General features: G+C 42.8%; 1 protein-coding gene across 1 annotated transcript; it reads right to left on the minus strand.

The window, feature by feature from the left end:
- Positions 1–6,978: 6,978 nt before the first annotated feature.
- CENPA (centromere protein A) lies at positions 6,979–15,767 on the minus strand. Its single transcript, XM_081068230.1, has 5 exons — positions 13,778–15,767; positions 9,139–9,227; positions 8,551–8,628; positions 8,091–8,241; positions 6,979–7,746 (listed from the first exon to the last, which is right to left on the minus strand). Exons 1-4 carry the CDS (start codon positions 13,869–13,871, stop codon positions 8,107–8,109), a joined length of 396 nt encoding a protein of 131 aa, XP_080924356.1. The 5' UTR covers positions 13,872–15,767; the 3' UTR covers positions 6,979–7,746; positions 8,091–8,106.
- Between the last annotated feature and the right edge of the window lie 204 nt (positions 15,768–15,971).

Consider the following 15,971-nt stretch of genomic DNA (forward strand, 5'->3'; position numbering starts at 1 on the left):
GTTCAACTCTCACAATACCCCAGTGCGGAGGTTCTCTTATCCCCATTTGCCAGACCCCGTAGCTATGAATTGCCCAGATCACTGAGCTACCGTCAGAATTGGGGTTCAAACTTGGGGCTGTGTCATGGAAGAAGGGTCTAGGTTCCTTTCTACTCTGTCATTCTATTACCTCATATGGACGATGGGAGTTCCAACACTCAACTCACAGAGTTGTCAGGAGGAATAGGTAAGTATCAGCCTACGTGAAAGCCCTGGGAACATAGAAGGTTCTTTATCAATGTCCAATGCATACCAAGCGAGATAAGAAATCCACTTAGACACATCATGATGACATTGCAAAACTACAAAAACAAAGAAAAATCTTTTACAAAGAGATAGCCAGACAAGTAACATTAGCGGCAAAGGAGCAACTCTTGGACAGCTGACTTCTCAACAGTAAAAACAGAACCCGGGAAATAGTGGAATCAGCTTTCTCATGTGAAGAAAGAAAATAACTGCCAATCTACAATTCTATACACAGTAACTCAACATACATTCACAAAGATGAGAACAGGAGAGAAGAAAATAGCAACAAAATTCAAAGTTAGAAAGCAGATGGACAAGATGAAACTGAATTCACAGATGCAGGAGAATAGAACCCTCTAAGCTAGCAGTGGGTGAAGTTGAGAACCATCACAATCTACACAGCAGAATCTTCACAAGGCCCAAGAACTGAGAGTGTCAAGTACTTCCACAACTGGGTATGAACAAGGGTTGGCTAAAGAGGATTGGTTGCAAGCTATTTAGGAAACAAATCCCTACATGCTGCTCCCTTACCACTCAGTCACTGGGTGACTCTTTCTCCCATTCCAGGCAGGTGTCTGGAGGCCTATTTTGAAAAGAGAAAATCAAGGGTCTCTGAACTTGGGGAGAACAAAACCAGAGAGATGAAAGAAATGTATGCCTATGGGATTTTGAATATGGATATCTTCAGCTCTTCTCCATTCAGCTCCTAGACCCAGATATGCCTTTACCGTCCAAGCAGGTTAGACGACTCTCTTCTGAGGCATTTGGGTAGCCTAAGGGAACAGGGGGCTCCCCATCAAAAGACACACCTGACCATGGTACAGTAAAGCGCCATCAACATGTCCCATCAACAGGCACAGAACTTTCCATTAACTTTTCTGTCTCCCACTCTTAAACATAAGGAGTGTTAATCATTAAAGGAAAACCTTGTAAGTGAGAGGCCACAACAGGAAAACGAAATCAACCTGGAGAAAACAGACTATGCAGCAAAAAACAAAAACCAGTAACAAAAAAATTATACTCTCCTTAAAATGGTATTAAACCCATGAAACAAGATGGGGATGTGTGTAGATTATATTTCTACAGGCTGTAAGCTCCATTCTCACCCTTGTAAGTTCTCTGTAACAGAAAGGGATTAGAAGTCAGCCAGTTATATTCCCAGACTCCTTTGCAGCTGCTGGGGTTAGGTTGTGTCAATGGAAAATGCTGGTGGAGTCTGCAAGGTGAGGGGGAAAAAGGAAACTTTGTTCTTTCATTTTTTTGGTAGTGTCTGGCAGCACAAACAGCCGTGGATGAAAGAGCTTCCTTGGTGTCAGTGGTGGTTTCAACAGCATTGGTTGGAGTGGGGGCTCATCTCCTGAGTTCCTGCTCAGTAGCAACAAGTGCGGTTTTAACACAGTGCTGGCAGGGGCCGTGCTTCCCAAATAGCAGTGAGTATGGGCTTCTGACACTGGCGGCTTCCTGATCTTTGGGTAGCGTACTCTCTTCCCTTTTGCTCTTTCAGCCATCCTGACATTACTGTAACCAAATCCCTTCCATTAAATTCCCCATTGCTTGCCATATCTAGATTGGTTTCTTTTCTTCTTCTTCTTCTTCTTCTTCTTCTTTTTTTTTTTTTAGTATACACTGACTGATTGGGATGCTATAAAAAAGAAACATTCAAGAAAAAAAATAAGTGTTCTTAGATATTAAAAATGTGAATGCAGAAATAAAAAAATGGATGTAAAATTTAGAAGATAGGTTGATGGAATCACCCAGAAAGTAGAGAAAAACAAAAACAAAACTCCAGCCACAATGCAAGTACTCAAACTTTACAGTGAATGTAACACTATTGTATAACACTGTCCTGATAAAAATGCTCACTCTCATATATGTACAAATTCTGTGTGGTGCCAAGAGCACACATCCCCTGCCTGACATTTGCATGTGACACATGTACGTGTGCTGTAGTGGTGCTCTGGTTAGTACAATATTAAGACAGCAGAGCAGTGTCAATTTAAAGAAAATGAGAGAAAGACGATAACCTTCTAATTAATAACACTCTGATAAGAACTTTAAATATATTCATTGATAGATAAAACTTTACCTGATTGTCTACAAAAATATGAGCTGAGGTCAAACAAAAGGTTTTTCTAAAGCGTTAAAATGTGTTAAACAACAGAACTTGGTCCTACCCTTTAGTTTGTCTCTGAAATCAGTTGACCGACACATCATTATTAGTCCATCCTCACTGATCATCTTTACCACACACAAAATCTAAACAACTTTGGGATTTCTGGTCAAGATGGCAAAGTCGGTCAATGCCATGCTTACCTTCTCTCACAACCACATCAAAATTACAGACTGAACTACAAAACAACCATCATTGAGGATCGCCTAAAATCTTGCTGAACCGAAGCCCTACAACTAAGGACGTGCAGAAGAATCCACCTCGAGACTGGTAGGAGGGGCAGAGCCGTGGAACAGGCTGATGTCACACCCATGTGTGACCATTAGAAATTGGGAAGGATATCAGCTGCGGAGGTCCTCCTGGAGGAGCGAGGGGTCCCCATCCCCTCCCTCCTAGGTTCCAGTGCCTGGAGAGAAGTCCCGTAATTTCTGGCTGTGAAAACCAGCAGAGATTGTGACTGAGTGATACTGAGGGCGGCTGAAGTACCAGGTGTTCCTCTTAAAGGGACCAAGTAAGGACTTACCCACAGAATCACTGGCTCTGAGCTCCAGCACTGAGGCAGCAGGTGGAGAGGTAGCACGGACATATGGTGGAGAACTGAGTTGTCTGGCTTCAGAAGAGGAGCTGGAGGGGTAGCTTTCTCCTGGACTGAGGAGATGGCGGAGGCCACTGCTTCTTTGTTGAGCCCTCCCCCTTCCCTGTGTGCAGACACAGGCAGCTGCCATATCTGAGTCTCCACCAAGCTGGCTAACGCTCCCCCTGGTGATTCAAGACTCCTGCACCACCCAACTGTCAGGCACACCCAAGGCGCTTCCAGCGGCTTTTCTGTACAAATCTCCTGCCTTGGCTCATGCTGCAGACTCTCCTAGGGTCTCTCAAAGTTTCAAGGAGCCCAGACAAGCAGCATCTTGCTGGAGCATGTCCTGTACCTCTGGCTGAGCAGCCCTAAGCCCAGCACTAGTGGCAGCTGGCCTTGGTTGGTGGCTTGGCCTCTCAAGGCACTTCCAAGTATGGCACGGGTAGTAGCCATCTTCGGATTTCTCTGTGGCTCCTGCTGGGTGGCCTTGGGTGGGGCACTGGCTGTGACTGAACTTGACCAGCAGAAGGTCTCCTCCCCGGTGGCCCTGGTGCTGGCATCCTCATCAGCTAGCTTCAAAATGAGCTGGAACATCACCCAGCCGCCTCCAAGGATGACACACCCAAGGGGAAGATTGGGCAGACCCCAGAGCCCTATTGAGGCAGATCCCACTCTGTAGGGTCAGCCCTTGCACCACAGTTCCTCCACTGTAGTCAAGGCCAGTCCTCACAACCAATGAGTCTCGTGGTGAATCCCTCCTACTGATGTGCAAACAGCAACCAAGGCTTAGCCACAAGAGGCGGGCACACACGATCCTCACGAGGGACACACCTGGAGTGCACAGCTCAGGTGACCAGGAAGACGGCACCACTGAACCCCACAGCACACCTACTACATAAGGCCACTCTACTAACAACAGAAGACATAGCAGCCCTCCATAAAAACAAACACAAGGAGGCAGCCAAAATGGGGAAACAAAGAAACACACCCCAAAGAACAGAACTCCAGAAAACGAATTGAACGAAATGGAGACAAGTAGTCTACCAGATGCAGAATTCCAAACACTGATTATAAGGATGCTCTCAATAGTATCAAGGAGAACTTCAAAAAAGAGATAGGAAACATAAAAATGAAGGTAGAGAACAGAAAAAAGGACCAGTCAGAAATAAAGATTACAAATAATAATAATAGTAATAACAATAATGAAAATAAAGATTACAATAATGGAAACAAAGAATACATTACAGGGAATCAACAGTAGATTAGATGAAGCAGAGGATCAAATCAGAGATTTAGAAGATAAGGTAGCAGAAAACACCCAATCAGAACAGCAAAAAGAAAAAAGAATCCAACAAATTGAAGAGAGTTTAAGGGGCCTCTGGGACAACCTCAAATGCGCCAACATTCGCATTATAGGGGTTCCAGAAGGAGACGAGAGAGCAAGGAATTGAAACCCTATTTGAAGAAATAATGACAGAAAACTTTCCTAACCTGTGAAGGAAATAGACATACAAGCCCAGGAAGTGCAGAGAGCCCCAAACAAGATGAACTCAAACAGGCCCACACTAAGACACATTATAATTAAAATACCAAACGTTAAAGACAAAGAGAAAATCTTAAAAACAGCAAGAGAAAAGAAATGCTATTTTAGTTACCTACAAGGGAGCTCCCACAAAACTATCAGCTGATTTCTCAACAGAAACTTTGCAGGCCAGAAGGGATTGGAACAAAATATTCAACGTGATGAAAAGTAAGGACCTACAACCAAGACTACCCAGCGAAGCTGTCATTTGGAATTGAAGGACAGATAAAGAGCTTATCACACAAGAAAAAGCTAAAGGAGTTCATCACTACCAAACCAGTATTACAAGGAATCTTAGAGGGACTTCTTTAAGGTGGAAAAAAAACAACAACCCAAAACCATGAATAATAAAATGGGAATAACTACATACCTACCGTGTTTTCCCGAAAGTAAGACCTAGTAGGACCATCAGCTCTACTGCGTCTTTTGGAGCAAAAATTAATATAAGACCCAATCTTGTATTGTGTAAGACCCAGTCTTTTATTATAGTAAAATAAAACCGGGTCTTAAATATTAATTTTTGCTCCAAAAGACACATTAGAGCTGATGGTCCGGCTAGGTCATATTTTTGGGGAAACACAGTATCAACAATTATTTTCAATGTAAATGGGTTAAATGCTCCAATCAAAAGGTAGAGGAACTGAACAGATACGAAAACAAGGCCCAGGGCAGCCAGATGGCTCGGGTGATTATAGCGTGAGCTCTTAACAACAGGGTTGCCGCTTTGATTGCCACATGGGATGGTGGACTGCGCCCCCTGAAACTAAGATTGAAAATGACTGGCTTGGAGCTGAGTTGCGCCCTCCACAACTAACAACTAGATTGAAGGACAACGACTTGAGTTGGAGCTGATGGGTCCTGGAAACACACACACACACACACACACACAAACCAAGAAAACAAAACAAGACCGTTACATATGCTGCTTACAAGAGACTCACCTGCAGATTGAAAGACACACAGACTGAAAGTAAAGGGATGAAAAAAGATATTTCATGAAAATGGAAACAAATAAAAGCTGTAGTAACAATACTTATACCAGACAAAATAGACTTTAAAACAAAGACTGTAACAAGAAACAAAGAAGGATCTAGTAATCCCACTTCTGGGAATTTATCCGAACAAACCCAAAATGCTACTTCGAGTGGAAGTGCTCATCCATATGTTCATTGCAGCACTATGTACATAAGCCAAGATATGAAGGCAACCTAGGTGTCCCTAAATGGATGAATGGATAAAGAAGTGGTGGTACATACGAGTATATACAGTGGGATATTACTCAGCTATTAAAAAAGAATAAAATCTTGCCATGGGAGACAACATGGATGGACCTAGGAGGTATTGTGCTGAGTATAGTAAGTCAGACAGCGAAAGACAAATGTCATATGATTTCACTTATAAATGGAATCTAAAGAACAAAATAAACAATCAAACGAAACAGAAACAAACTCATACAGAGAACACTTTGATGGTTGTCAGATGGGAGGGGGTAGGTGAAAATGGGAAGGGATCAAGGAGTACAAATTGGGTGTTACACAGTAGTCATGGGGATATAAGGTATAAGGAATATAGTCAATAATATTCTAATAACTATGTACGGTGCCAGATGGGTACTAGATCTATCGTGGTGATAGATGGGAGAGGGGTCGGGGCAAGATGAAAAAGGTGAAGGAATTTAAAAATACAAATTGGAAGTTACAAAATAGTCATGGGGATGTAATGTATAGGGAATATAATCAATAATATGGTAATAACTATGTATAGTGCCAGGAGGGTACTAGCCAGGGGATCACTTCCTAAATTATATAAATGGTTAACCACTATGCTATACACTTGAAACTAATATAAAATAATATTAAATGTCAACTCCAATTGAAAATTTTAAAAGGGGGGGTGGAATATAAAGAATAAGAGGTTCAAAGTTCCAGATATAAAATAAATAAGTCCTGGGGACGTAGCGTACAGCATAGGAAATACAGTCAATAATATTGTGATAGCGTGGTACTGTGCTCAATGATGTGGTAATTACTCTGTATAGTGCCAGGTGGGTACTGTGGAATAACTATGATGTATATCTGAAACTAATATAATATTGTATGTTAGCTATATTTTAATACAAATCTAAAAAAAAAAATCTAAAAATCTTTGGGTGGCACTTCCCATTTGTCTGGAAATCTCTTAAACTGCTTTCAGTTACAACAGAAGGGCAAGGTTTTTATCTGCTCTCTTTACTCCCTTGAAGGCAAAACGATTCTCTTGTTTAAATGTGAGTTGCTTGAAAACAGTGTACAAATGAAGAACTTAATGCTAACACACAAAATATACATGTATGCTGTAAGAGTAACTGTTTTAAATTTTTTTGTTAAAGAATTATTTTTATTATCTCTCCACAAAGAAGTTATAAATATACCTGTAAAAACATTGAAAAGGCACTTGAAAATTCTGAAATGAAAAATTCTAAAGTATAAACTATGATACATCTTCTGTGATTTACAAATAATAAAATTCTATAAGTTAGAATGATTTTGATAGAAATTTACTAGGAAGAACCAGAACATCAAACCTTAAAAGATTTTCGATTTTAACCCCAACTGAGATTTTTTGAGCAACTGTAATTTGTTGACAGACACAGACCCCCATAAGCACTCGCTGCTACCACTAAGATTAAGCTGAAGAACAGAGATTTGTATGCTGAGATGTGTCAGGCTCTTCCATGCAACTGACAGAAGTGGTCTTCTCTTCTTTTTCCCCTTATGTTATAAATAGAAGTAAATATACGTACGGTAAAAATTTAAATGGTACAAAGATCTAAAAGAATAAGCAAATATCCTTTTCTGCCATAACGCAACAAATCTGAAGTCTTCAGAATCACCAAGTAATCATATGAAAAATTTACAAACTGAAGTCAACCTTGAAGTCTCTTTATCTGAAAATCATGTTCAGGCCTCTGGAACCACGTTGATTTTCTTATATATTACCTCTGTTGCGTAAGAAAGCCATGCAGTCTGCTCCTTCTTAAAAAAGCCAATTACAAAAGCAATGCGCACACTCTGCTCATGGGCAGCAAGTCCAGGCAGCAGCTGGACCCCATGGATCTGGTCCTGGCTCTGGATAGAGTCTCTGGTATCATCCCTGAAATTAAGGAATCACATTTATGAACAAGGCATTTTCAAAAGTAAGAAAACTTTCCCTTAATCAAAATGAGGTCATGTGGTCCTTGTAAAACGGAGAGGCTGAACTCTGACAGAGCTTTGGGTTGTCTTGTCATTACTTAATAGAAAAATCTCTTTATTTAACATTGTACAAAAGAGCCATAGAGTCCCAAATACTCAAGATAAAACCAGAGCAAACCTTTTCTGGAGAACAAAGGGAAGGGACTGAGGATGGAGAAGAGAAATTCCCACCCAGTGATAAGAAGCTGGGTGCCACCCCACCGCCAGCCCCCACCCACTCTTTGGTGAGCAGAAAAGGCTTACCGGGACTGGTGGCATCTCAGCCGAGCCCTTCCTGAATGCCTCGGATCCTCCTGGCCAGCTGCACATCCTTCGGGAAGAGAGTAACTCGGCCAGCATGTAGGGAAAGGAGATAGGCATCCTCAAAAAGATGAACTAGAAATGCTTCGGCTGCCTAGGGGCAGAAAGAGAAGTAGAAAGACACAAGAAAGGGGGCATGGGCTGCTTTTTTCATAGGGACCCGCCAAACTTAGTCTCTGAGGGCTCAAAGGACTATAGGAAAGACTGTCCACAGAATGAGACTGAACTGCTGGGGAATTCTGCTATCGCCAAAGATTCAGCGTCCAAACCCTGGGCATTCTTGTAGCTCTTTTCAAGGAGGCAAGATTCAGTGTGTGACATCCCACAGCCAACCCTATGGAATTCTAGAACACCTCTCTCCCATACTCACCCCTTCCCCACTGTGCCCGGGCCCCCCTCTTACCTCTTGTAGGGCCAACAGGGCCTGGGCTTGCCAATTGAAGTCCACACCACGAGTGAATTTAACACATATTTCTCTTGTCTGTGAAGGAGTGGAGATGGGCAGCAAGGGGGAAGAGACGTGGGGAGGATAGAGAGTAAAAGAAGAGAGACTCAAGGGAAGACAGACCCTCTCCTTGAGTCTCCATGAATCTTCATTTCCCTTATACCTTCCTGGGCCTTAATCTTAGCACCTAACTAGTAGCGGGTGTCAAATCCTGGGAGCTTAGGCATCGACATGTCTATTACTCGAGGTGGGGAGAGGAACATACAATCTCCCAGGGGAGGATAGGGATAAAAGGTGGCTGGATGAGACGGTTTCTATTTATAATCAAAGAACTCAGCTTCAAAGGTGGTGGGGGTTAGAACTTAATTCCATAGAGAATTGGAAGGTACCCTTGGCAGGCTCATGTTTTCAGAAGATGAAGAATTCCCTACCAGGTTAGAGAAGGAGTCCCTTAGCCATTTGGGTAAAAGATGATAGGGTCCCCAAGAGCTGGGAAATTTAAAGAAAGGAGACATGGGGGTTGGCAGGAAGCTCCCTGGAGCTCACCAGGCGGCTGAAGGGGGCCTTCCTTAACAATAGGTGTGTACTCTTCTGAAGATTTCGGATCTCCTTCAGAACCAGAGTTCTCCGGCGACCTGAGGGACAACGGAAGGAAGTGCTTGAGCAGAAGAGTTGGGTCATAAAGGTGAGGTGCAGTGGAAACTAGGTGGTCCCTTGTAGCTTGGCTGTCAAACCATCAAATTGCTAGACCATAATACAATCCACAAAAGCAGGGGTTTTTGTCTATTTTATTCACTGTGTTTATTTTTAGCAACTGGAGAGAGGCACTAAATAAGTATTTGTTAAAGGAATGAATGATCCTTTCTTTTGAGGGTCTTATTGACCCTCGATAATGATCCTTTGAGGATACTATCTTAAATGCCAACTCTTACATGCAATCTTCCCTGACTCCCAAGCCTTTCCAAACCGATGGGTCACTTCCCTCTTTGGGGCCACACAGTAGCTTGTGCATGTCTTCTATCTTTCCCAAATAGACTGGAAAACCAGTTACTTTGTTTTTAGGTCTTTTTTTCAGAGATGGAAAAAATCTGAGAGATTATCTAGTACAGTTCTGTTGTATTGTCTACCCTCAGTCCCAAAGAGGTGAAGACAGTTAGCCAGAGCTCATTGATGGCCAAAGTGGGACCTCAGAAGTGGCATAACTCAGTACCAATGTCAGGTCGTTAGACTATGGAGTCAGAGCCGTTGGCTCACAGCCTAGTAACAACAACAACAACAAATCTTAAAAACATTCTCCAAAGTAGAAGTCAAAAAAAAAAAAAAATCAAACTCTCTGATTAGAAATTAAAAACACAGGAATGCAAAACCTTAAAATTCTTCTAACTCTGTGTTGAAGAGGAAACTTTATTGAAATGAAACTATCTAGAAATGAATAAAAATAAAGTCTATATCTCAAAACTTATAAGATAGAGCCAAATTGTACTAAAGGAAAATGTATAGCCTCAAGAGCTATCTGTTAGAAAATAAGAACATTAAAAGATAGCAGAGGTAAGCATTCAACTCAAGTGGTAGGAAGAGAATTATTAGACTAAGTCAAAGAAGATAGAGCTAAAGAAATATTCTAATAATAAAATAAAATAATGAAAAAGAGTAAAAAAAAACAGTATAGTTGCACCATAAATTAAATCAAGGACCAATAAAAATGAATGAACCTCTGATAAGTTGAAGGAAGGAAGAAAAGAAGGAAGGAAGGAAGGAAGGAAGGAAGGAAGGAAGGAAGGAAGGAAGGAAAGAAAGAAAGAAGGAAAGAAGGAAAGAAAGAATCCACGCAAAAACTAACATTTTGAAGGATAAAATCAGCTTTGGAAATGTTACTCAAGGTCCAGCCACAAAAAGAGAATCCATACCAAGTAGTTCAATAGAAGGGATTTAATACAGTGAACTCATTACAAAGGGTTAGAATTGCTGCAAGAGCAAACAGGGATGGTGAGGCAATCCAGAGATGCCTTGTACTATGCAGCGGGCAGAGGAGACTTAATCTCTGGGTCTGGGTGAGGGGGCGTGGGCCAAAAAAAAACAGGGCTGTGCTCAGATGACATTTAGAAGAGGGAGGCTCCATACTGACTGGCACCTCCCTCCTTCGTCACCACCAGTCACTGGAGGCAGCCTGTAAAAAACAGACTTGCAGTCATAGGAACACAACTAAATGCCACCAAACAACTTAAGGCCAACACCATGAAAGGAAGGAACCAAACTCAACAAACAAAATAACCAATACCAAAGGAATCTGAATTCATAGCGCAAAGAGATAGACACTTTGAGAGATATACACCTTATAACCTTAGAGGGGTAAGGTAAGATAGGAAAGCCATGACCTAAGAACAAGCGGTTATGAAAAGTAGCCAATGAAAGAGATCATGGGAAAGAACTGGGATTAAACATTCAGTAGCTGGGTCTTGAAATGCCAACATGAGGAGTTGGGATTCAATACTAAGGTTTGAAGCCATGGAAGAGCTTTAAGCAGGACAGAGAGGTGATCCACTTACATTATGACGTTCATTCCAGCTGTTGTGTAAGAGACATGTGTGGAAGTGGAGTAGTGGCTGGGTTAGGATGCTGGAGGCTTGGACTAGGCTGGTGGGAGTACAGATGGCAACAAGTGACATGACTAAGGATGCAATTTGGAGATACAATTGCATGAACTTACATTTGGATTGTACATGGGGGTGAGAGAAAAGAATGTCTCCCAGGTTTCTGGCTTGAAAAACTGGGTGGGTGGTTGTGCCATTTACTGAAATGGGAGAAAGTGGGGATGAAGAGGTAGGAGGGGTGTAATCAAAAGTTTGTTTTTGGTATGTTAGTTTGACATACCCAAGAGCACTCAGGTAGAAAGGCAGTTGATATACAAATCTGGGCTCAGAGGAGAGATCTGGGCTAGAAATACGAATGTGAGAGCTGTTGATGTATGAGTGGAATTAGAGTCGTGGGAAGGGATGAGACTACCTGGGGAAGGGAAAGTAAGGGAAAGGATACCAAGGAAGTCCAACATCAAGCTGCTGAAGACAGGTGGCCCAGGCAGTAAGAAACAATAAGCAGGAACTGCAGAGAGTGTGTTACATCATGGAAGCCAAGGGGACAGTGTTTCAAGGAGAAAGTGGTCCACTGTGTCAAATGCTTCTGAGAGACAGAGCAAGAATAAAACAGACATGTCTACTGGAGTTGGCAACACTGAAGTAGCTGTTGACCTTGACGAGAGTAATTCAAGTGTACTAGAAGTAGGGGTAGTGGTTGTGGGGAGTCAGATGGGAATGTGTTGAAGGATTTCTGGGAAGAAGGGAAACCTACTTTTAAGTCTGGCTATTTTAAAATGGGTATCTAGCAAGGGCAGTAGAGAGAAGTGGGGAGTATGAGGGAGACAGGATGTGGGAACCAGGAACCACCCCTGCTCTTTAGATTAGAAATAGCAGAGCACATTTACAGAATGCCAGTGTAACGAGCTGGAATTTAAATCTAAGTGCAGGTGGAAAGGACAACAGAAAGCTTTGGGAAGGTGACAGAAGAATATGACCACGAGCCCAGTAGGTGGACGAGTGGCTTTTGATAGGAAGGCAGATACCTAGGTTCTCTGTTGTGAGAAGATAAAGGGAATACAATCTAGAGGCTTCTATTTCCTCAATGAAGCATGGGGCAAGGTCATCATCAGCTTACAGTGAGGTGGGGTTGGAGCTGCAGGAATTAGAAGAAGAAGAAAAAAATCATGGAATAGTTATTGGAAGAATGGAAAAGCAAGACTGCTGAACAAGTGCAGTAGGATTGCCAGGAAGTGTCAGAGTCCATCTGAGAGAAAAGATGGATCAGGAATAGAGAGGGCTGCTTCTACATCAAAATGCAACTGCAAACACCATCCTTAACAATATTCCTGTTAAGATTACAAATGAGGGGGGTGGAAGATGAGGGTAAGGGGGATCAAATATATGGTGATGGAAAGAGAACTGACTCGGTGGTGAACACACAATGGGATTTATAGATGATGTAATACAGAATTGTACACCTGAAATCTATGTAATTTTACTAACAAATGTCACCCCAACAAATTAAAAAAAAAAGATTACGAATGAGACAAAGATGGCTGAAACACCACTCTTATTTCAGTAGTAGCCTCAGGGCCTCATTAATACAAAATAAAATGTATAAAAATGAAAAAGACTCAAAAGTCTTTATTTGCAGACAATAGCCTACTTAAAATTTCAATCAAGCAACTAAAAGATTATTAGGATTAACAAAAGTATGCAGCAAATTGGTTGGCTGCAAAGGTTATTTATGTTTAGGAAAGAAAAAAAAATCTCATTCACAATGACATTTATAAATAACCTATAATGTCCTTTTCCACCCTGCTCTTGTCTAGGTAGCAGATGACAAGTAAAGCAATTGTTGCCACAACGTACAGTTGGTGCATCTCTCATTCACCAGAACACAGAGCACAGCACAGAAACTAAGGACCACAGACCAGTTGTCTTTCTGGGCACCCACGTTGGGAAGGGAAGAAGAGGAGAGCACTGCTTGAGTAAAGGGCACTGGGTAAGCCCCAACACTGCCAGTCACAGAAGGAAAAACAAATGAAACAAACCTGGAAGGTCACCTTCTAAAAGTAGAATTGTTTGAAATCGTCACAAAAAGCAGCCAGTAATTTTGCAATTTAAAAAATCACAAACACTGAATTTTATAAATCCTGTGTTTGACAGAACAAGCTGAGTGACTTTGTTCAAGTTACCTGGCCTGTCTGCGGCTCAGCTTTTTCATCTGTAAAATGGGCACAATATATATAAAACTGAGAAAACTCATGTAAAGAGTTTAACAAAATGCCTAGTTAGGGGTAAGCACTCAATAAATGCTAGTACATCAAGAAGAAGAATTAGTATTAGGAGCCAGGTTGTCTGGGCCAGTCCTTTCTCCTTCTTGGAACTGCCTTCCCCAGTCCCTCCCTGGGCTTGGAACTTGGGCCCTGCTCGAAACAGATGCTAGAAGGCCAGCGGACCAGGAGCAGGGAGATCGGGCTCGATGTTAGTCTCCGCAAACGAGCCTCGGTTTTCTTGTCTGTGAAATGGGCACGTAGACCCGGCCGTGCCCAGCTCACAGGCAGGCTTCAGGGAGACAACCTGGAGAGAAAGGGTCCGCGGCCGGTTACCTGCGGGGGCGCCCCGCCGGCGGGGGCTGGGGGCAGGGCTCGCGGTGCGCCTCCTCGGAGCTTCGGGCTTGCGGCGCCGGCGGGGCGGGTCCATGGAGGGTGCGGGGTCTCGGCCCGCGGTTTCTTCTCCGCCTTCAGGGTTCGGGGGTAAAGGCTGGCGTCTGGGGTAGGCTTAGGAGCGCCCTAGCCACGTGTGCCAGCAGGGCGGCGGCTCCAGCGTCGCCTGCGCCCCCTTAGGTTCAAACGGCCCGCTCAGCCGATTCATTGCCGGAGTTTTTTAAAACCCGAATCCTGCGACTCCTAGTGGCTGCCTCTGGAGCAGAGCGACTGCGGGGAGAACCAATGAGAGCACAAAGCGAGAGATTAACGGCGGCGGTGATAGGAGGAGGAAGCGGGGACATGGCGGATCGACGGTGGAATCAGCCAATGGTCTCTTGGAGAATTGAAAATAGGCAGGTATTTTCCCTCTACGTGTTTGTCGGGGATGCTGCCAGCTCCGCGTCCTCCGGTGTCCTCGGGTGGAAAAAGGAAACCTCGACTCTGGAGATATGGATGGTGTGCTTGTAGAACGCGTTTCTCTAGACGAATCACTTTGCTCAAAGATTTTAGGCTTTGCCCTATCCATCCTGAGGTAGCTTTTAAAGATGAGGAGGCAGACCCACAGAGAATGTGACAACCCCACGCCGTACCTGTGTCCCGTCCGGGAACACCCCACGAATATGAAAGGCACTTTAACTGCATGAACATTGCTTAGGGTCGTGGGACAGCCGGGATCCCGGTTCTGTCGATGCGATCAGGCAGCGCAGGCCTCAGCACTGTTCTTGGGTCACACTCTCCAGCACTGCAATAGAATCCTCCGAGGGAAACGACCCCTCCCCTTCCTGTCGTGGACAGCCGTATTCAGGTCAAACGTAGTTAGAACAAGGGGGATTTTATTTTCTACGGTTTGCTTTCTTGCATTCTCTAAGTATCCTATAGTTACCATGAACTATAATCAGGAAAAATGTCATTGCAAAATTAGTGATTTCACGGAACCCTTGTTCACTATTAGTGGGAATGTAAAATGGTACAACCCCAGAAAAACAGTACGGTAACTGGCCATAGAATTAGCATATAATCCAGCAATTCCACTTCTGGCTATATGCTCAAATGAATTAAATGCAGGGACTTGAACAGGTATTTGTACACTAATACTCATAGCAGTGTTACTCACTATAGCCAAAAATGTCCACATGGATGAATAAACAAATTGTGGTATATATACGTGCAATGGAATATTATTCAGCCTTAAAAAGAAAGTAAATTCTGACACGTTACAACATGGATGAACCTTGGTGGCATTCTGTTAAGTGAAATAAACCAGACACAAAAGGACAAATACTGTGATTCCACTTATATGAGGTGCCTAGAGCAAATTCCTAGAGACAGAAAATAGGATGGTGGTTGCCAGTGGCTGAGGGTAGAGCTATGGGGAGTTAATAGGTAATGGGTATGTTGTTTCAGTTCGGGAAGATGAAAAAGTTCTGGAGATGAATGGTGATGGTTGCACAATAATGTGAATATATTTAATGCCACTGAGTACACTTAATGGTCAAAATGGTAAGTTTTATAATGGTTTGTGTATATTTTACTGGAAGGAAGGAAAGAAAAAAAAAGAAGTAAAGAGAAAAAGGGAGGAAGGAAAAGGAATGTTCGATGGAATCCAACGAGGTGTAGTCAGATCACAGAAGGATGACTGGTTTTCAGTAATCCAGATCATCACAGAGGCAAGAAGTCCAGCTACACCAGTCCTCAACACCCATTAATCAGACAAGGCAAATCTTCACTCATTAATTCTGTTTTAGACATATAGCTCCTATTTTGCTCTACTGAAGTGGAAAACAAGGTAGAAAATAGTGGATTCTTTTTTTTAGCTTCCACATAGAAGTGAGATCACATGGTACTTGCCTTTCTCTGACTTATTTCACTTAGCATAATGTCCTTATACAATGTAAGATCCTACAACCAGGTCTCTAAAAAGTCAGACTCTCCTTCTTGGATGGTTCTCGTATTTCCCTAGTTAAACCCTAATTAATCAAAGGTGGTCTTACTGGCCTTTAGTTCTTCCTAATGCTAATCAAACCCATATAACCATGGCATCTTCCCAAACGGCAATGTGGATCATGTTACTTCCTTGCTTAAAACTCTCCAGGGC

Source organism: Rhinolophus hipposideros (assembly GCF_964194185.1).
Source record: "Rhinolophus hipposideros genome assembly, chromosome: 12".
Taxonomy (NCBI): Eukaryota; Metazoa; Chordata; class Mammalia; order Chiroptera; family Rhinolophidae; genus Rhinolophus; species Rhinolophus hipposideros.